This window comes from Phascolarctos cinereus, unplaced genomic scaffold, assembly GCF_003287225.1.
Source record: "Phascolarctos cinereus isolate Bilbo 61053 unplaced genomic scaffold, phaCin_HiC Scaffold_5;HRSCAF=322, whole genome shotgun sequence".
In the NCBI taxonomy this organism is placed as follows: Eukaryota; Metazoa; Chordata; class Mammalia; order Diprotodontia; family Phascolarctidae; genus Phascolarctos; species Phascolarctos cinereus.
In genome coordinates this window covers 416015552-416037566 of record NW_027555958.1, presented here as the reverse complement: position 1 = coordinate 416037566, position 22015 = coordinate 416015552, and the positions used below count along the sequence as shown (strand labels likewise).

The 22015-nt window shown below is 38.0% G+C and overlaps 1 protein-coding gene and 1 long non-coding RNA gene across 7 annotated transcripts in view; one reads left to right on the top strand and one right to left on the bottom strand.

The window, feature by feature from the left end:
• The window catches only part of DNM3 (dynamin 3), a 682754-nt gene that overhangs the window by 540781 nt on the left and 119958 nt on the right, over positions 1-22015 (top strand). For all 6 annotated transcript variants that reach the window (XM_078156497.1, XM_020970517.2, XM_020970516.2 and 3 more), the window contains one exon: positions 15362-15526. In XM_078156497.1, the coding sequence (XP_078012623.1) occupies positions 15362-15526 (165 nt within the window). The remainder of the gene's footprint in view (positions 1-15361; positions 15527-22015) is intronic.
• LOC110196999 (uncharacterized) overlaps positions 1-22015 on the bottom strand; it is a 45580-nt gene that overhangs the window by 12347 nt on the left and 11218 nt on the right. The gene's annotated exons all lie outside the window — the stretch shown is intronic.

Here is a 22015-nt window from a genome sequence, read left to right as displayed (position 1 = left end):
TTTTACTATATTGTTTATGGCTATGAGTCATGGAACACTGCACTCTTTGAAGAATTAAAAATGAGTATCACATAGAAAGTAATGGCGAGGTATATGGTGAGTGTTAACAGCCTGCAACTGATATATGGAACTTTGAAGAAGTGGTAAAGTAGAAATCATGTCATCAGGGAAATGTATGAATGAAAAAGGTGGACTGCTCATGCAGTGAGTGGGAAAATGAACAGATAGACAGACCTATTTCACAGTCATCCTTGAGATGGCTAGAGAAAGTAAAAAAAGCCCCACGGAACAGTGGGCTGGCCCTCTATCAACTCATGAAGTGGACAGAAATGGAAGAGTAACAAATGATAAGGAGGGTTGAGCAGGTTGTGATATGCTTCGGAGCATGCCAATCATCGAGCTGTCAGATCCCTTTGAGTATATGTTGCTCAAGTAAGAACAAAACAGCATCAGAAGGAAAACCACTGGGCAGATTAGAGATGTTGAATTTCTGCACATTTTAAAAGCTATAGAGTAAAGGGGGGGGAATCATAGGAATTGGGGAGAAGTTGAAAAATATACAACTTTTTAAGAGCCTCCCCTGTAGCTCTGAAGTTACTTTGTTAAAGACATAAAAGATGCTTTACATATTACTTGCTCATTGAATTATCATGCTTGGTATATTAAAATTTTAAATATTAAATATATTTTATTAAGAATTGTATTTGCTGATTTAGCTTCCTTTCAGAATTTTCAAATTTCTGTTACAAATATACTGAAAAGCCATTAAAAATTATGGAATTCAGCATCTTTAGCTTTTCCAATTTACATGAGCAGGCAAATACTTTAAAAGTTAAGAATGTATCAACATTGTATTAAAGCAAAGAAACCTGGTTGCTGGTTTTTTAAAAATAAATTTATTGTGTTGCATAGTGTCAAATGGGTACCAAAAAAAATAACCATTTGGAGAAAACATTGTAAAATGGGTGCAGGAACCTCTACCATTCATTAATACAACTTTCTCCATGAATCCATGTGATTCATCTTAGTGAGTCTAAAAACTGAAGTTTATTTAGGCCATGACAAGCTTCTCTACCCTCTCACACTGGTTTATTTCGGAAGCTGATGTTAGCCTCTCCAAACATCCGTGCTGTGTCTTTGACAATGCAACAGCCTAGAAGAAGCAGGTTTGTGACTCCCAGGCCTTTCTCCAGATTACTCAGCAGCTCTGCTGAACAGCATCCCACCCTGCATTCCTGTACTGAACACCTGAGGATTTTCAATTCGTGTGATTTAGAAATATCTTTCTATAACAAATTCTAAATGCTATGATTGTTTATAATCTAGCCAAATCCAGTAGCAATTCCATTATCACAAGATTGCCTTCTTCCAGTCATGGATCCAAGAGAAGCAGCATCAGCGTAAATTGTTCCTCAACAAAATCCTCCCATTTTCTTAATACATGTTTTTCTCGTGGATATGCTTTGTTGGAGGAAAGCCTTTAAGGCAGCATTTTGCGCCACCCAGTGAAATTCTCATAATTATTTTAACATATTATGTTTAGGCACTCTCTTCTCCAATTAATGTGTATTTATTTATCTTTATCCATGTCATATCCCCCTAGGAAAATGTAAGCTTCTTGAAGGCAAGATCTGTTTCCCATCTTGTATCATGTATCCCTAGTACCTACAAGAGTGCATTGCAAAGTAGGGGTCAATAAACACTGATTGAATGTTTGTGGCCCCATTCATTGTTTACCATGTCCAATTCCTTTTCTCCTTCTCCTTCTCTGACTGAGTCAGTCAGATAAGAGGAACTGAGCTGAATGAAGTAATGCCTGCTCTCGGGGTGCTTACCTTATAATGGGGGAGATGAACAAGTACACATATAAACACATGTAGGATAAATAGAAAGAGAATAAATGCAAATGCAGACAAGTAGTCAAATACAAGGCATGGTAAGAAGGAGGGCACTGGCAGTTGGAATCACGAAAAGCTTCATGTAGAAGACGTCGTGAAGGAAGAGAGGGATTCTATGACATTTTGTTTTGAGCAGAGAGGCCATTCCAGGCCTGGGGAAGAGCCAGAGCAGATGTATGGAAACAGCAAGTAGAATGTCACGTGTAAGAAACAGAGAGGCCAGTCTGGCTGCATAACAGAGCGAGATGCAGGAATAATATCCGATGAGACTGAGAATTTTAGGTTTGGGTGCAGCTGCAAAGGCCTTTAAAATCTAAACAGAGTCTTATAAATGAAGGTGACACAATCAGATCCATGCCAAGGAGAATCACTGGAGTAGAAAGTCAATGTGAGGGAGTCAAACCAATTAGGAAACCATGGAAATGATTTTGAGGAGAGGTGATGAGGGCCTGAACTACGGAGGAAATTTTGTGAGTAAAAGGAAGGCTTTGGACATAAGAGATGTTATAGTGGTAGAAACAGCAAGATTTAGTAACTGATTGGGTACGTAGAATGAGAGAGAGTGAAGAGTTGATAGTAATTCTGAGATTACAGGGGAGAGGGGTGAATGATATTGCTTCCAACAGAAAAAGGAAATTTGGAAAAGGGGTGAGTTTTGGGGAAAATATCAGTTTTCTTGTCTCCCCTTCTTTTTCTTCTTCTTCACTCTTTCCTCTTACCAGTTCTCTCCCTCACAGAAATTAATACTTTCTTAACTTGCCTTACAGATAACTTCATCCTTCCAAAGGGAAATTTTCAGGGGCAGCTAGGTGGCGAGGTCGGGAGAGCACTGGCCCTGAAGTCAGGAGGACCTGAGTTCAAATTAGGCCTCAGAACAAACACTTGACACTTACTAGCTGTGTGACCCTGGGCAAGTCACTCAACCCCAACTGCCTTTAAAAAAAAGGGGGGGGAAATTCTGTTCTGAATTTAATTCTTGCTAAAGTGGGAAACTTTTTTCTACAATGAAAGTGATGGGAACCTTGAATCAACCACTTCATCTTAGAGTTTATAATGGAAAAGAGAGAAAAACTTGGCATAGTGTGATTTGCACCCTAGGTTTTGGAAGCATATATTTCAAAGGGATGAAAAGAAAGGTGGTTAGGGTCCCCATCCCTCTACAGGTTGCAATCCTCACTCTCCTGTACTTTTTCTCTGATTCCTCCTCTCTGAATACCTTCATTTCTTCTCTTCCTTCCCCTTTTTGACTCCCTTTTATGTATTGTCTAGTCCTGTTAAAATGTAAGACCCTTGAGGGCAGAGAAAGAAAAGCAGCTGCCTTTCTTTCTGCTTATATTATTCTCAGCACTTAGCATAATGTCTGACACATAAAGAGTGCTGGAAAAATGCTTACTTCCTTGTTGACTTGCTCTCTTGGCTTAATGCTTTGCTATGAAATTCAGCCCAAGAGAGAAAAGAAATCTCTCAAAGATAAAATTTTGAAGATTCAGAAACAATTCGTATATGAAGGAACAAAGGAAGTTGTTTAAAAAAAAAAAAAAGAGCCTGATGTGGATACACAGGACACTCACTAATCAACAGAGATTTAAAAAAAAAAATGAACAGAAGATAAAAGCAAGAACAGGTGGCCCAGGGTGAACACAGAAGGATGGCTTGATTCTATAAGAAGACTGTCAAGAAAGAAAACTCAGAATGAGCTGAGGCGAATGACTAAAGTTAAGAACAAAAACCCCAGGGTTTGGGGGATGGGTAGCTATATTGGAGAAAAGAGGAATCTTAACTGAGAGTGCTGCTGCTGCTGCTGCCCAGTGTGCTTGGACTGATAGAAACTGATCCAAAGGGAAGATAGAGCTGCTTAGCTTTTATTTTGCTTCTGTTTTCTCTGCCAAGAAAGATGCTCTTTAGGCAGGAAAGGATGAAACAAATGTGCCTAATACAGAATTGATGGCCAAAATACGTATGAAAATAGTAAGATAAAACCTAGATTTCCTTGATAAGTTCAAATCACCTCACACAGATGAACTACATTTTGGATACTTGAAAGAACCCAATGCAGTGGGAGAGGCCAGAAAATTGAAGAAGGAAAAATGTCCTGGTTTTCAAAAAAGGGAAGAGATGAGAATCTGCAAAATATTTGGAGATTTTACTTCAATGTCTGGAAAAATTCTAGAGCCTATTACAGCACCTGCAGCACCCCATCTTGCATGTGCCCTTCTCTCAGAAGTTAGCCTGGTTCTAGGTATTCTGTGGTTTCACCTCCACATAAAGCCATAGCTCACAAACTCCCAGTGATAAGTTTATTTTTACTAGTCATCCAAAGAATGCCTTCAGTTTAAAGCAAAAGCATTTAATGAAACAAGATAGAGAACAAAGTAGCCACAGAAACCTGGGCCTCACTCTGATAAATACACATAATATTACTGAGTAGAGTAGATGTATGTAGAGATCACAAATGGGCACACATATAGGTGAAGAAAGTTACCGGTATACATGCATGGAGTGACCAAGCACACACATATGGTGAAGAAATTCCATACAACAGGGCTACTGATGTGTTCTGGTGATGTCAGTACTAGTTTGCAAAGCCTACTCCCCACTTGGTGCTAACTTGCTGATGCCCTCCAATATACTTCAGGTCTCTGACACCCCTCTCCAAATATGTTGTTTCTGCCTTGTTCTTGCTGCTCCCACCTACTAGGCCTCAGCCTTAGTTTTAAACTGACGTTACCTCTTTCTTCCTCATAAGAAGATGTGGCTCTGCTGTCTTTTGTTTTCACTGATAGACCAAAGGCTGAACTTCAGCTGTCATAGAAAAGTGGGCCCTCCCATATACCCAGTCATCATGCTAAGAAAAAAGCATAGCTGTTTTCTTTCTACAAAGAAAGAGAAAGATCTGTCAGCTCCCAGAGTCATAACCCTAGAGGTCAAACTTTCTTATATCACATATTAACAAGCTAGCTAATTAGAGCCCACAGGCACTTAATATACCTTTTGGATTTCATTTCTTACTGTTGGTAGACTCAAAGACCTAGTCCGAAGCCTGTATCTGATGTAGAGTTAGAAAGTTCCTCTTAACTACATGGATTCATAACTGCATTCCCTCTTCAAACCCAACAAAAGGCAAAGGACTTTCTGGTCTAAGGCATTGCAATTTGTCTTACCCCTCCAGTAGAAGTCCAAAACAAAAAGCCTGGGCAGAACTGAAACTGCTGCACGGCATCACAGGCTACCTCAAATCCTTTGTTCCAAATCCCTGCTGTTAAGTTCAGATGCGGCCAGTGACAAACCTACTAGCTTTCAGCCAGTATGAAATGTTATTAAAGGGATGTGTAATGTGTAATGCACATCTTTAAAAAGGAAGCGGTAGTCACCAATAGCCAGCATGTCAGCCAGTTCATTGAGAACAGGTCATGCCTGACTAAACTTTAGTGGGGTTACTAAATTATTGAGTAGGATAATACTGTAGATGTTGTTTACCTACATTTTAGCAAAATATTTGATAAATTCTCTCATCCTATTCTTATGAAAAAGATGGAAAGTGCTGGGCAAGGTGACAATACAATTCTTTGGAGTCAAAGTGGTTCAGTGGTTGGAGCCAAAGAGTAGCTATTAATGGTTTGAGGTCAACTTGGAAAGAAGTTTCTGTAGAATGTCCCAAAAGTTGTTGGCTTTGTGCTATTTCACATTTTTTGAATTACATGAATTAAGGGTTATATGGCATGGTCATATTTACAGGTGACACAAAGGATACCTAACCCTTGTAATTGTTGAGTCATTTCAGTCATGTCTGACCCTCTATGACCCCATTTGGGGTTTTCTTGGCAAAGATACTAGAGTGGTTTGCCATTTCCTTCTCTAGCTCGCTTTACAAATGAGGAAACCGAGGCAAACAAGTGTGCCTACAGTCACACAGCTAATAAGCATCTGAGGTCAGAGTTGAACTCAAGTCCTCCTGACTCCAGGGCTGGAGAGCTATCCACAGCACCTAGCTGCCCTATAGCTAACCCATTTGGTGACAAAAACTAGGGTAAATAAGATCTTGATAGGCTAAATCATTAGACTCAATCTAATAAAATGAAACTAGGATTAATGTTATTTTACTTAAGTTTAAAAAAATCACCCTCACAGGTAAAAGGAAGGCATGTTTAGACAGCTGTTTGTCTGGAAAAAAAAATCTCTGGGGTCTTTAGAGTACTACAAATTCATTAATAGTTGAATGTGCCCTCCAAGAAACCTAATGTGCTCTTCAGCTGCATTAAAAGCGTCAGAGTTTCTAGGAATAAAGTGGCGATAATCCCACTGTACCCTGCCCTCATCAAACCACATATGTCAGTATTGTGTTCATTTCTGGATGTCCCACCATAGGGAGACATTGAAAAGCTGGAAAGTATCCCCAGGATGGCCAACAGGAGAGTAAAGAGCCTTGTGTTCAGGCGATATGGCTCTGTGTAGAAAAAAAAAAAGTTAAAATCTAGGCCCTATGTGTTAAGAGTTATTATGACTATATTACTGTCAGAGTCCTGCCAGAATTATGATTTTCCATTTTTATGGTGTTTCTCTTTTGAAGAATTACAGCCCCACACTTTGCTTAGAGGTATAGCATAGTGTTGTTGAAAAAGTCTTGGAATTTCAGTCAGAAAACCTGGCTTTGAGGCTCAGTTCTATAACTAAACCAGTTCTTTAGCTATGGGAAATTCACTGAAACTATCTGGGTTTAAGTTTTTTAACGTGTAAATTGAGAATAGTATTTCTTGCACCAAATAACACTTGTGGTTGTTGTGAGTGTAGCTCTCTATCTGGTGCCTCTCACCTAAGTAGCTCCTCACAATAGCAGATTGGGTCCCTAAAGGCTGGCTGATGAATACTCCCAGGAGTAACCCTGAAAGGCTGTCAGTCAATTAACATTGATTAAGTGCCTTCTCTGTGCCAGGCACTATGATATATGCTGAGTATACAAAGGAAAAAAAATGGTAAAAGATAGTCCTTGTTCTCAAGGAGCTTACAAGGCCCCACCAATATATATTTCCCATTAATATCAGTTAGCCAAACTTCAATTAGCTTTTTTTAAAAAAGGCATTTACTAGGGTGGGATAGTAAAGGAAAAAAATTTAATTTGCAACATTTGCTCACCCAAAGTCATCCAAGAGTCAAAGTACTGTAATCCACATAGGACTGGGGGATGCAGTAGGGTGCACATAGTACAGACCCCATGTGGCTAAGAGATCACCCACAGTTCTGGTTACGGGGAAGTCCTTTAATCTATTTTGAGAGTCTTCATGCAACTCTCCTTAGGTGGAGCTGTCTGCTGAGTTCTGAGAGAAAGTGTGTAGAGCTAGCCAGGAGCTAGCGTCTCTCCCCACCACAGGGGTTCACATTCTCTGAAGCTGCTGCCTTCTTCATGTGGCTATCTGTGTATATACAACTGTGTCTGTGTTTGTCTGTTCATGTTTGTCTTTACTGTCTTCAGTGTATATTTCTCTGCTTCTAGATGACTTATCTTGTACTGATCTAGTGTCTCTAATGGAATTAGTGATTTTCTCTCAGGAACTTGGCTCCAATTTTTGAACTGGAATTCTCCAAACTGGAGATTTCCAGCCCTAAACTAGTTTTCTTGCCTTAGCTACATACTGAACTCTCTGACACTTTTATATGTAGACCCTAAGGTATATCTGATTCTTTCAGCTAGTCACAAGATGTTTCCTGTGTGGCTTCATCTGCTTTGATCCAATAGTTAAAGCACCATGATCCTTTTAAATTGATCAGCAATTTGTTTCTGCCTAGCTTATATTTTCAAATGACTGATTAAATCAAAGAAAAGGTGTTTGTGATTAATTAGGGGTAAGAGTGGAACCCTACACATACATGAGAAAACCATTTTGCAAATATTATTTGTTATTCAGTTGTTTTTCATGTCCGACTCTTCGTGACTCCATTTGGGGTTTTCTTAACAAAAATATTGGAGTAGTTTACCCTCCAGCTCATTTTAGAGATGACAAAACTGAGGCAAACAGGGTTAAGGATCACACAGCTTTAAACTCAGATTTAAACAGGAAGATGAGTCTTCCTGACTCGAAGACTGGTCCCTTGTGCAATCTGGCTGCCCATGTAAATCTTATGGGATCATATAAATTTGAGCTATCATTATTTAAATATGTCTCAAAGAATCCTGAAACTTACCCAAATACTATTAATAATGAAAGGAGTCAAGGCAAAAGAAGAATGCAAATTACACATCCAGTCAATCATTCATTCAATGAATAAACATTCTCAAGTGCTGAGAATAAAAGACAAAATGAAACATTTTTGCACTCAAGGAACTTATAGTCTGTCAGGAAAGAAAACATGTCCATAAATCAGTAAGTGCAAAATATATACAATCTATCAGATTTTCCCCAAAATCCATCTAACATGATTATGAGAGTTATTGGCTATTCACTATGTTCCATCCCCTCCACTGTTAAAATAGAAAGCTCTTAAAGATATGGCTTTTTCATCAAGGATTTACAAAGCATACTCTTTCAAAGATGCCCATTCAAAGAGTTAATTCCCTTGAGATCTAAGATCTTAGGATCTTATGACTGTGCAAAGAGAAAAACTCAATTGCAAAATGAATTTTATAAGCAACTTTATAATTACAATGACAGGATTTTCATTGTTGCAAATTTTTGGTAAAAGCATTGAAAACTATTTAGAAAAAGTCAGCAATGCAGAGACCATATCTATTGTATTTTTCAAAAGGAGATTGGTTCCTGCAATATTATCCACATTTTGTAAACATTGCCAATGAACCTGCACATAAAAGGTTAAATGTTTGCAGACTGTTCTTCTTTGCCTCAAAGATCAGACACAAATTACTATTTTTATTTTACATTCCCTTGATGAGGATAATGATAAACATGTGTCACTTCTCTGCTTAGCCAGCAAAGAATCTTATTGCAATCCTGTAATTTAAACAAAGGAAAAAACACAGTTATATACAGTATATACATACACACACAGACAGACACACACACACACACACACACACAAGCAAAAGAAAGCTATAACGAATTTGGTTAGATGTGGGGGAGGGGTGGAGGAGTGTAGAGAAAGGGAGCATGTGCTGTCTGCAATTACTTTGTTAAAAGAAAAATTCCGTAGATGTACAATTTTTTTCCATTCATCTTAGGCATTTTAGAAGGGAGAAATTACTGCTTGCTTCTTCCTAAAACCAGAAGAAAAAAAAATCTAATGTTCCCTCTGAATTCTGTGCCTCTCCACCATGTGCAGGGCATTAAAAGGATGATTAAACTCTGCATGTGACTATGTCTACTAGTGTTACAGAATGTAAAACAGAACCTCAAGTTGAATTTCACCCGTTACTTTGGTAAACACCCCCTCTGAGTTTTTAGGTAGCACTTTAAAGTATTAAAATGGTGTTCTCTGTCTGTTCTACAACGATCTAAAGCATTACAACCTTATAAAATTGATCAGTTGCATTGAGTTTCAAAACTGGCCATTAGTGCAAATTACCCATAAGCCCAGGAATGTTTGCACATTCAAAGAACCAAAAGCAAAGCTAAATGAAACTGATGTAACGAGACAGGGAAAATCAGGAAATATACCGTATAGGAAAATACCAGCCAGGAACAGAGTAGCTCACCCAGCACTCTATGTTTTACCCTTAGAGATTTTACCACTCTTATTCCTCTGCTTTTCTCTCTTGGCTCCATTACACTCTTTATGGAAAACATTGAAAATGAAAAATAAGAGTTAAAAATTATTCGACTGGATGAGCCAGAAAAATCACATACTGGAACTTAATAGGACAATTTGATTTCCATTGGACAGCCTTGTCAGTGTTTCATTGTGGAGTGACTTTTACATTGCTTTTTCCATACTAAGTACTAGATCAGTGTTTGCTTAACAAATTAAAAGAAGAAATTAATTTAGGGCTGTCACTTACATTTATAATTCAAATACACAAAGTTGTAAACCTATTTTAGGTCAGAAAACATAGTTACACACACTATTCTACAGAATCACCTTTTACATAAAAGATATGCTAGAAAAAATGATACATAAATCAAATATTTACAGACTAGTTATATTTCCTCATTGAAAGGCATATTTTCACAAATATTTTATTTTCATTTCTTACAGATTGTCCACTGATAGTAGCTCTTAGCACTTTAATGTGAGGTTTCTGTGCCTTCTAGTTTTTGTCAAGCACTCGCTTATAAAAAACATTTCAAACAAACTAGGAAAGTCCCATATTTGGACAAAAACAAGATACACTTTTATCATATGCATAATCAGTCCCCACTTTGTTTTAAATCATGGTCTTATATTTTGAATTTTTAAGTGACCCATAACTGCATGTAACTCAAGTTCCAGAGTCTTTGAAGGCAGACACTTTTGCTTATTATTCTCAGAAATAGTTATATTCTGGATAAATATCTGATTTTAAAATTATTTCTATACCATGAAACTCAGTGAGCAGATTTGGAAACTTGGCCAATTTTGATACAAACAATATTGACCTTTCCTGCCTCCCTTTCTCCTCTGTACTGTCTTCTTTGCTACCTCTTGTACCCCATATCCTATTCTCTGTCCTTAATTCTGACCTACCTTCTACCTCTCGCTCCTTCTCCCCTCCCCCCAAAAATAATAAAAACAAAGATGAGATTCCTGTTCAGGCAAGGAGTCTCGTAGGAGAATTGGTTTAATCATTTTTTTTTTACCAATGTCCAAAGAAGTCATTTTCTATAAGTTGTAGGGAAAACAGCTGTCAAGAAAAAAAATCCTTTATCTTCCCTATGACAACATAGGAGACCACAACATATTTCTCTAGAGCAGCCCCATCACCATTCCCCTAAGAAATCTGTAGATGTATGGTGACTCTGGGAATCAGCAAGTGACTGTAATGACAATCACTCAAAATACTGCCAAAACACAGAGATTCTTCTCTTATCCTCTGATGATCTCTGTGCTGCTTTCTAGCACTATGGCTTTCCTACCTACAGGATAAATAATTTGTAATGACTTTAGAATTGTCATTTATAAATATAATTAAACAACATACTTAGCATAGTGCCTTGCACATAGTAGATATTCAATTAATATTTGCTAGTGGATTAAAATCTGAACAGATCAGAGTGTACATTTCCAAAGATCTCTATTTTGTGTCAGTATTGAAGATAATAAATTATTATTTTCCTTATTTTTATATTCATATTTAAAATTAGCCATACTATTATAGTAACATGCTGGTATTCTGGGGCTTAGATAATTCAACTGGATTTATATGTGGAATCTTTATTCTGATTTCAATGCTAAGCCAATGGATTAACACTAAATGACAAAGATGACATACTAATACAATCTGTTTCCTATAAATCAAAATTAATGAACTCAGATTTCATGATACAGAAAACAGATGCTTCTCTACTCTCTTTTGCACAGATAATTTATTGATTTTTGTCTCATTCAACGAACAAGTTGGCAGGTGAATTTGTAATACGTTTGCAATGCAACTAGTGTTTGGTAGTGGTGGCAGAACCCTGAAAAAACACAGTCATCATAAATCACAGAAAGCAAATGGTGGGGTCAGTTGTACCCTGTGGCTCCTCTTGTTCATCTGTGCCAGCCCTGGGGAATCAGATTTGAGCCAGGTTTAGTCTGAAAAGCATGCTTTAAGCTAGAAAAGACCTAAGAATTCCAGCACAAGCTCATTTATAATCTAGAGAATCCCTGGGATGGGTTAGTTCTAGTCTCTCCCCAAAAGTTCAGAGCTCCATTAGAAGAGAAGCTGCTGGGGTGTCATGCCAATCAGTTAATCAAGCATTTACTAAACAGGCACTGTGCAAGGCACCAGAAATACAAATACAATGAATGAAACACCCTCTAATGGCAAGAAGCTCATATTCTAATATAAATGCAAGGATGTGTGTGTATATATATATATATATATATATATATATATGAGTATATGCAGAATAATAATAAAGATAATTCATATATATGAGTATATGCAGAATAATAATAAAGATAATTCATATATATATGAGTATATGCAGAATAATAATAAAGATAATTCATATATATATGAGTATATGCAGAATAATAATAAAGATAATTCATATATATATGAGTATATGCAGAATAATAATAAAGATAATTCATATATATATATGAGTATATGCAGAATAATAATAAAGATAATTCATATATATGAGTATATGCAGAATAATAATAAAGATAATTCATATATATATGAGTATATGCAGAATAATAATAAAGATAATTCATATATATATGAGTATATGCAGAATAATAATAAAGATAATTCATATATATATGAGTATATGTAGAATAATAATAAAGATAATTCATATATATATACACACAAAATAGTTAAATACAAAGTAATTTTGGAGGGGTCTGAAAAAGTTTCATGCAAAAGATGGTACTTGAGCTGCATGTTGAAGGAAGAAAGGAATTCTATCAGGTAAAGGTAAGCTGGTAAAGAGGTGGTGCATCTCAGTCATGGTGGACGTCCAGTGCAAAAGGCATGGAAAGAGGAAATGGAGTGTCTTAGATGAGAAATAGGGAGAAGGCCAGTTTTTCTGGACTGAAGTTTAAGAACAGGAGGAATGTCCAATAAGACTGGAGCCAGGTTAGAAAAGGCTTACTTTAAAAGCCAAGGAGAGAAGTTGAGGTTGTATCCTATAGTCAGCAGGGAGCCACTGGAGATTCTTGAGTAGGGAACTGATGTGATCTGGTCAGCACTGATGGAAAATCTTTGGCAGCAACACAGAGGATGAACTGGCCTGGGGAGACTTGAAGCAAGAACACCAGTTAGGAGGCTATTTAAATAAGCTCATCCAAAGGTGGAAAGAGCCTAAACAAGGTGGTGGCTATGTAAATACAGAGAATTTCTCCAACATGAGAAATATTATGGAAGTTGAAGTGGCAAGATTTGGAAACTGACTAGAAATGAGGGTGAGAGAGAATGAAGAGCAGAGAATAGCATGTTATGAATCTGGTAGACAGGAAGAATGGTGGTGCTTTCAACAGAAGAGGGAAGATTAGAAGAGGTATGAGTTTGGGGAAAAGATAATGAGTCCTGCTTTTGACGTGCCGAATTCGAGGTTTCTCTAGGACACTGAGTTTAAAATGTCCAGTGGCCAATTAATGATGTAAGACTGACTCTCAGGGAGAAAGTGGGGCTAGATATATGTGAGTCATCTTAATAGAGACACATACATACATATACATATATATAGATATAGATATAGATATATCTATATCTATATCTATATCTATATCTATGAGAGCTGATTCAGTCACCAAAAGAGATAGCATAGATGAAGAAGAAAAGGAAAGAAAAGGACAAAGTCTTGGGGAATACCCACAGTTAGAAAGTATAATTTGGATGGTAAAAAAGCAGAGGAGATTGAAAAGGAGTGGTTAGGTTAGTCAGTCAACAAGCATTTGCTAAGTCATAAGGATCCAAAGAAAGATAGCAGCAAGTAGCAGCCTTTGCCTTCAGGACGCTCACATTCTAATGAGACAACTTGTAAAGAAGTAGGTATGTATAAGAGACATACGATGTAGATTGAAAGATGTTTCAGAGGGGAAGGCACTAGTGTCGGAGCCTTAAGGGAAAGGAAAGTTTTCCCACCGAAGGTGATGTTTCAGCTGAGACCTTGAGGAAGCTAAGGACTCTGAAAGACAGTGGTTAAAAGGGAATGTATTTCAGGCATGGTGCGAAGCTAGTTCAACAGCACAGAGACAGAGATGGCAAATAAAATGCTGTATCCACAGGGCAGTAAGCAACCAGATGCAGCTGGATTATAGGGTGCATAAAGGAGAGTCAAGTGTGAGGATATTGGAAAGGTGTGAAAGGGCCTGTCAAACACAGGATGTTGTATTTGACTCTGTAGGTCATAGAGAGCCACTGGCATTTATTGGGTGGAGGTGGAGTATCACATGGTCAGATCTACACTACCTTTAGGAAAATCACTTTGGCAGCTGAATGGAGAATGGATTGGTAAGGGAAGAGACCTAAGCTGGGTGCCCAGCTAGAAGACTACTGGCCATTGTCTAGCCTAGACATGATGAGGATCTGAACTAGATAGTGGCAGTGAGTAAAGAGAAGGGTTCATATAGGAGAGAGACTATGATGTTAGAAACAATATTTGGTCACTAGTAATTAGAGAAATGCAACCTCATGTGCATACTCAACACATTAGCTAAGATGATAACAAAGGAAAATGGCAATTGTTAAATTGGCTATGGGAGAGCAGGAACACTGCTGGTGGACTCATGGATTGGTCCAGTGATTTTGGAAAGCAATTTGTAACTATGCTCCCAAAGTAAAATAGGCACACCCTTTGATCCAGCAATACCACTACCAGGACTATACTCCATAGAGATCAAAGAAAAAGGGAAAGGGGCCTGTATGTCAAAAAATATAGATAGCAGCTCTCTTTGTTGAAGCAAAGAACTAGAAACTGAGGAGGCACCTGTCAATTAGGGAATGGCCCAACAAATCATGTTATATGAATGTAGTGGAATACTATTCTGCCATAAGAAATAACAAAAGGGATTATTTCAAAGAAATCTGGGGAGACTTGTGTGAACTGATGCAGTGAAATGAGTAGAACCAAGAGAATGATTTATACAATAACAACATTGTAATAACAAACAACTTTGAAAGATTTAACCATGACCAACAATGTTTTAAAAGAACTTACAACAAAGAATGCTACCCACTTCTTGACAGAAAGGGGATAGACTCAAAATGTAGAATGAAACATACGTTTTTGGAAAGGGACGGTTTGGGAATTTGCTGACTACGCATATGTGTTACAATTTTTTTTCCTTTTCCTAAGAGAAGGTGGGAGAGAAAGAAAATAAATATTTGTTCCTTGAGAAAATAAATTAATTAAATGTTTAAGAAAGAAACAGGATTTGGCTATGGATTGAATATGTGGCATGAGGAAAACCAGGCAGGAATTTTGAATCTGAAGTTAAAGAAGCTGGGTTCGAATTCCAGTTCTGTTGCTCATTACCTAAATGACTCTGGGCAAGTCACTTTATTTCTCTGGGCTACGGGTTTGGTTTTGGTTTTGGTTTTTAAACTGCAAAATTAGAAGAATTACAATAAATGATCTCAAACTTTCCTTCCTAATCTAAAATTCTAAATTTTATCATCTCAATTTAGTTGAACAATCCAGCTTCTGTGACTCCAAGTACAGCACCCTTGGCACTACATTACCTTGCTTCTGATCTTACAAGGGCCCACTAATGGCAGATTGATCTGGTGTGAAATAATACAAAGTGTATTGCCACTCAGTGGTAAAAATGCTAAACACACTGGACATGATGAAATTGGTTATTTGATGTTGTTGGGGGGGTTTTTTCACTTGAACTAAGGGGATGCTGTTAAAACAAGTTTTGTCTTTATTTCTATTTAGGCTGACAATGATGAGAGTGGTCAAGCAGAAAATTTTTCCATGGACCCACAATTAGAGAGACAAGTGGAAACCATTCGCAACCTTGTAGACTCCTACATGTCCATCACCAACAAGTGCATCCGGGACCTGATTCCCAAAACAATAATGCACCTTATGATCAACAACGTAAGTGATCACAAACCGTTTCATCTTTTACTTTCTTACCCATCATCGGTTGTTTATATTTTATCTAATACTGTATGGTGGCTTTTTGAAAATTTCTGTCTTCTTGAGAGAATGCCTCTTCTACTAAATGCTTATTTCAGCTTCTTATCCTGGTAAGGAGGTAACTTTGGACTCTCTAGCACTATTGCAATGGAATGCAAGCTTTTGCAAATCCTATGAACATGGAAAAGGCAGCTTGGTGGCACAGTGGATAGAGTGCCAGGACTAGAGTCAGGAAGACTCATCTTCCTTAGTTCAAATCTGGCCTCAAACACTAACTGTGACCCTGGGTAAATCACTTAACCCTGTTTGCTGTAAAATGAGCAGCAGAAGGAAACCGGTATCTTTGTCAAGTAAACCCCCACTGGGGTCACAAAGACTCAGATGTGACTAAACAACTGAGAAACAACAACAAAACCAATAGGAAGAGCTTCAAGAATGCCCCCGGGACACATTAAATGCCTGTCGCGTGAGGCCCAGCATAACAGAGGCTCATCAGGAGACTGACCACAGAATGCTAAATGTCTCAGCCACAGCAATCCTCAAAGACCATCTGCCTAGTCAAAGAGAGGTTATAATCTACATTTGTAGAGGAAAGACCTATACCAAAAAAAAAAAAATCATAGATTCTTGAAAGCTATGCAATACATTGTCTATGTTATATTTCAAGGAAAAGCAGTAATATGACCACAAAAGTATAAATCAAAGGTGTCCCACATGACTAGAATGTGATGTGTACTCTAATATAGCATAGTATGGCACAGCGTGTGGCATAGAACACTGTGATGTGGCATAGTTTGTACAGATCAGCAGTCTACACGTAGTTTGTAATGAGTAGGGAGAAGTCGACATTGGGCAGAACGCTTTCCTTTTCCTGTACATATATGACCATCACAATGCTGTACGTATATTACGCAGTCTGATTCTGCTCTTTGAACAGCGCTGCAAAGGTACTTCGAAAAAGTGTCATTTCTTTAAGGAAAGCTAAATGTGGGTGGTAGTTTAAATCTAAACTGTTTAAATCTTTATTTTATGCTGAGAGTTATTGAGGCATAGAGGATAGAGAACTCTTCTCAGACCTAGGGAGACTTGAGTTTAATTTCACCCTTGTCATTTACTGATTGTGTGACCCTGGGCAAGTCAATTAACCTCTCCGTGTCCTAGGCAAGTATCTACTCCTTAGAACAATGAAATCACAGGCCCAGGTCCTATCTCTGTCAATCTCATGGGGCAAATTTTTTCTTTTAGGAGAAAACTAATGAAAATGTTGAAAAGAATCAAAATTAAATCATCTGATGCAGCATGAAAAGCAATATGACATAGTGGAAAGAAGAGCAGATAACAAATTTAAGACCCAAGATCTAGCACAGACTCCCTACCTCAGTGGTATCAAACTCAAGTAGAAATAGAACCCTGTATATTAGGCTGTATATTGACTTAGAAGGCCACAAATTAGTATTGTCTATGTTGTATTATATTTTTATTTGCTTTGTTCAACATTTCCCAGTTATATTTTAATCTATTCAAACTGCAGTTGGGAGTTTTAAGACTGATTGCAGCCTGTGGACCTCAAGTTTGACACCCCTCCTCTCTGTGACCTTGTATAAGATATCACTTGATAGCAACCTACCACAAAAAATGGGGATTGTAACTCATCTTGTATCTTTCAGAGGGTTGTGAGGATGTGCTAAAAAAAAAATTAGGAGGCAATATGGTACAATGGAAAGGGTATGGGATATAAAGTCTCATACATGGGAACCTGGGTATATCCTTGGGTAAGCCATTTAACCATGTGTGGGCCTCAGTTTCTTCATCTGTAAAATGAGGCTCAAACTAGATGACCTCTGAGATCCCTTACAGCCCTAAATATTTGATTTTATTTTATTTTCAGTGGGCTATGATTTTGAGTGAAATAACAGATTTCAAAGTGCTTCAGAAACATAAAGTGTTATACAAATCTGTTGTTGATAGTTTCAGTTTCAGTTGTTTTTCAGCTGCTTTTATATATCTGAGACTATAGGAATGACCATATTATGATTACCTTAGTGTAGGTACTAAGAAACATGGCAATAGAAATACTAGAATGGATGACAGCTAAGCAGTAAATGGGAAATTTGCCTGCAATGAATTCTTGTCCTAATCCTGTCTCTGGCATGCTGTGTGACCACAGGAACATCATTTATTTTTCATCCCTTTCCCCTCAAATGAAGATAATGATACTAGCCTAGATCACAGAACTGTTGGGATTCTTCACATCCTTCAATGGCTTACGATCTCCTTGAAAGTACAACCCATCCATTCCTTCTTGTCCTCACCTTCCCACAAATCTTCCAATAAAGAGTCTATCTAATGTGTTAGAGGCCTTCCCTTCAGTCTTTGAACATTTGGTTGGTACACTGTAGTGACTGCTATCTGACTGGTCCACCTCCTTTTCTGATCATCCCTTGAAGCCTTGGTGATATCTTTTAAAGCACTTCTTCTATTCAAGTAATCATTGGCAATACATTGAAGCTGACCTACATCTTGCCATGCATCTCTCCATTGCCCTTTTTTGAAGCATCACCAAAATCTCCAAATACTCAGTCCCTGGGGGAATACCTCAATACTTCTGGTGTCTGTGATTTCTTTGGTGTGGATACTCCTTTCATTAACACACATCACAATCATTCTATAACTTAGTAGATGGTCTTAGATAGTTATTCTGACCAAACATTCATCAACTTATGGACATAAGGATAATATTAGCATTAAATCATGGAGGTTTTGTGTCAGGGAACAGCTTTAGACATGTTTTCCTATTCAAGATCAATTATTCTATCCCTTTAACATGGTTGTCATAGAAATATAGAATCTGGCTTGGAAAGAATCTCAAAAATCCAATTCAATGCCTACTTGAGAAGAATTCTCTCTACAATAGTCTGTCATTCTGAAATTCATATTGTTTTGCAGTAATGACTGCCACTCAACAAGATACTGTTGACTATTTTTCATTATCAGATACCCTTTATTCTTTTGCTATTTCATCTCAAGGCACTGGTGTCACCATCATTACCAGTACAGGGTTTTGTCCTGTACTATATTAAATCCTGCCCACAGAAAACATTGCTCTCTGTCTATCAGGGACAGGATGAGCTTGACAGAAATTCAGCTATCACCCTATTTCCTTTAGTGAAATGAACCAACAGCCATATAAGACTTATACATGTTTAAGTAAGGAATGAATAAGACCTACTTGTTGACTGATAAAGACCACAGACCTTGTATAAAACTTAAGAGAAAGAGACCTATCTTAATGCCCATCAGACTAACATTTGAGGTTAGATCTTAAATATAAGAATGTGAGAATGTTGACAAATACTCTCTTCCAGTGGTATATGGCTCCAGGGCTTGTACTTAGATCTCCTCATGCTGGATTCAGTGTTCATTCCAATATATCACACAGCCTACCAGACAAATGGGGAATATTTATAGACTTTTATCTTTTTGCTCTTTGAGCTCTTTGTTCTATGTTCTTCCTACTTATTTGAGCTGCTTTTATAAAAATTAATGTATGTATACACTTCAGGTAAAAGAGCCACTGTTTTCTCCAGAGCCAATACGTGTCTAATGCCTGATTTTCTAGAGTTCTTCTGGGTCTTTCACTGGGATGGCTACCTAGGCTATAGAAAGGATATGTTTAAGTGAGCTTTCATAAAGTTCAGAATTTGGTGAGCAGTTCCCTTGGAAAATTTAAATAAAAAATCCCACCACTCACATCTTCATATGGAATTGTTTAAGAAGTTTAAAGTCCAAAAATGCATGCCTTTCCTCCGACATACTCTAAGGCTTTTTGTCCATTGAAATGCAGCAGCTGTTGCATTACTAAAACATACCAGGTAACAACAACCCAAAGAAACAGCATGTTTACAATCAGAAGTCATCCTACACTGCAAACAATCAAATCATCAGATAGTTGTGTTCAGAACACTAATGCTTAAGGGGAGAAAGAAAAGGATGCTACGTCAGTGCAGGCATATTTCTCAGTCTCTTCTCTTTTAGATAATATCCCTTTTTAAAAAAACTACTTGAGAAAGCTGCAACAGCAGAGTGTCCAGCTTGGATCCTGGTCCTAAATGGCAACATAGCATGGAAGCCTAGCTCCAAGGCACAGCTTGTGTTTGAACCCACTCGTGTTTCATCCCATTTTGAGCCTCATGACAACATTTTGAAGTTGTGAAGGAAGGCATTGCAAGTATTATTTTCTCTATTTTACAGATAAGGAAACTGTGGCTCACAGAAGTTACAATTTTCTCACATTTGACTAATAATTTGGTAAAACTAGGACTGTGAAATTCTAGAACAATACTGTGTATCACAGTGCAGAAGTGCAATGAAACAGGAAAGAAAAATATATGTTTCAAATATGATGATAATAACAATAGCATTTATATAACATTTTGTTTATGAAGCATTTTGCATATATTCATTTGCATTACTGTTGCTCTAACTGTTAAAATAGAATTTCTGAGTAGAAGTACCTTAGGGTCTGAACCAGAAATGGGAGCTGTGGCCTCGAGGCCACATATGGCCCTGTAAGGTCCTTGGGTGCAGCCTTTTGACTGAGTCCAAGTTTTACAGAACAAATCTTTTTGTTGAGGGGATTTGTTCTGCGAAGTTTGGATTCAGTCAAAGGGCCACACTTGAGGACCTAGAGGGCCACATGTGGCCTTGAAGCCACAGGTTCCCCACCTCTGGTCTGAACAGATCTTAACTATCTTGAAACTCATGAACACTTGCTTAAGTTGTATCAGACACTGTGCTCAGTGCTGGAGATAAGAAAAAGAAAAAAAATTCTTATCCTCATGAAAATTATGTTCTGATAAGGAAGATAAAGTATTTCCAAAGGGGTCCATCCAGAGGCTATAGAAATTAGAATTAAAGGGGGAAGACCCTCTCCGCTGGAGGCACAGGGAAAGTCCTCCTGCAGGACATGGTGCTTGAGTTGAGTCTGAAAGGAAACCATAGAGGCTTACAGGTGGAGGTTAGGGGAGGAAGGATAAAGAACACTCCAGACAGAGAGGACCGACAGTGCAAATACATTGAGATGGAAGAGGACGTATAATAATGTGTCAGGTACAGCCAGTCACTATTGCTGGACAATAGACGTAGGGGAAAGTAAAGAGACTGAAAAGATAGGGAAAAGGTCAGATTTTGAACAGAATTTAAATGCCAAAAAGTGGAGGTTATATTTAATCCTTGGAGCAATAGAAAGCCATTGAAGTTTAATGACTAGAAGGATAATATGATCATATGACAATATGGAAGTTGAGGACAGAATATATTGGAGTGAGAAGAGACTTGAGGCAGGAGGATCTGAACTAAGGCAGTGGCTTGGAAGTGGGGAAAGGGGGACATATATATATATAAGAGGAGTGGGTAAAAAGTAGGAGTCAAGTAGGTCACCAAGATTTCAAACCTGTATGCCTGGAACAACTGTTGCTATCCCTGACAGTAACAAGGAGGTTCTGAAGAGGAGTACATTTGTTTAATAGGTATTGTAGTACGGGACTGGATCTCAGGAGAGAAAAGAGGACTGATTGGCTAGATTTGAGAATCATCTGCATGAAGACAATAATTGAGCTCTTCAGAGCCGATGAGAATGCCAATTAAGAGAGTATAGAGAGAAAGAGAAGAAAGTCCAGGACAGAACCTTGGAACAGCCTCAGTAACTGAATGAAGCACAGTTCAAGAAGCAAAGAAGACTAGGAAGGCACTGTCAAATAGGTAGGCTAAGAACTGATAGAAAGCAGACACCAGAACACCCAGAGAGAGGGTATCCAGGAGGAAAGTGGTCAATAGTATCGAATGCTGTGTAAACAGCCAGAAGGATGAGCAGAGAGAGAGTCATTAGATTTGACAATTAGGAGATCATTTGTAATTTGGGGGAGAGCAGGTTCAGTTGAATGATGAGATTAGAAACCAGAGCGTAAAGTTTAGAAGAGATTGAAAGAGTGGTGGGGACGTGGAAGATAGATAGATGGCTTCTTCAAGTTTAGATAAGAAGGAAAGAAGAGATATGAGAGTTTTTTTAGGGTGGGAGAGACTTGACCATGTTTGTCAGCAGCAGGGAAGGAGTGAGTAGGTTGGGAAAGATGAGAGAGAGACAGAAACAGAGAGACAGAGAGAGAAAGAAGGAGGAGGAGGAGAAGATAGGGAGGGAGAAACAGAATAATAGTGGGTACAGTGTGCCAGGAAAAGTTGGGAGGGAGTGGGATCAAAGGTATACATGGAAGAGGAGAGAGAACCTAGAGCACTGTGGGGGAGTTGGATAGGGAGTTCAGAATATTCTGAAAGTCCCAGTAAGACCCTTAAGAATTGTTATCTTCAGTTAATTTTTGTCCTTCTTTTTCTAAGCTATTGACTCTCTCTTTCACACCTCTCATTTCTTTTTCCAATTTTTCTTCTACCTCT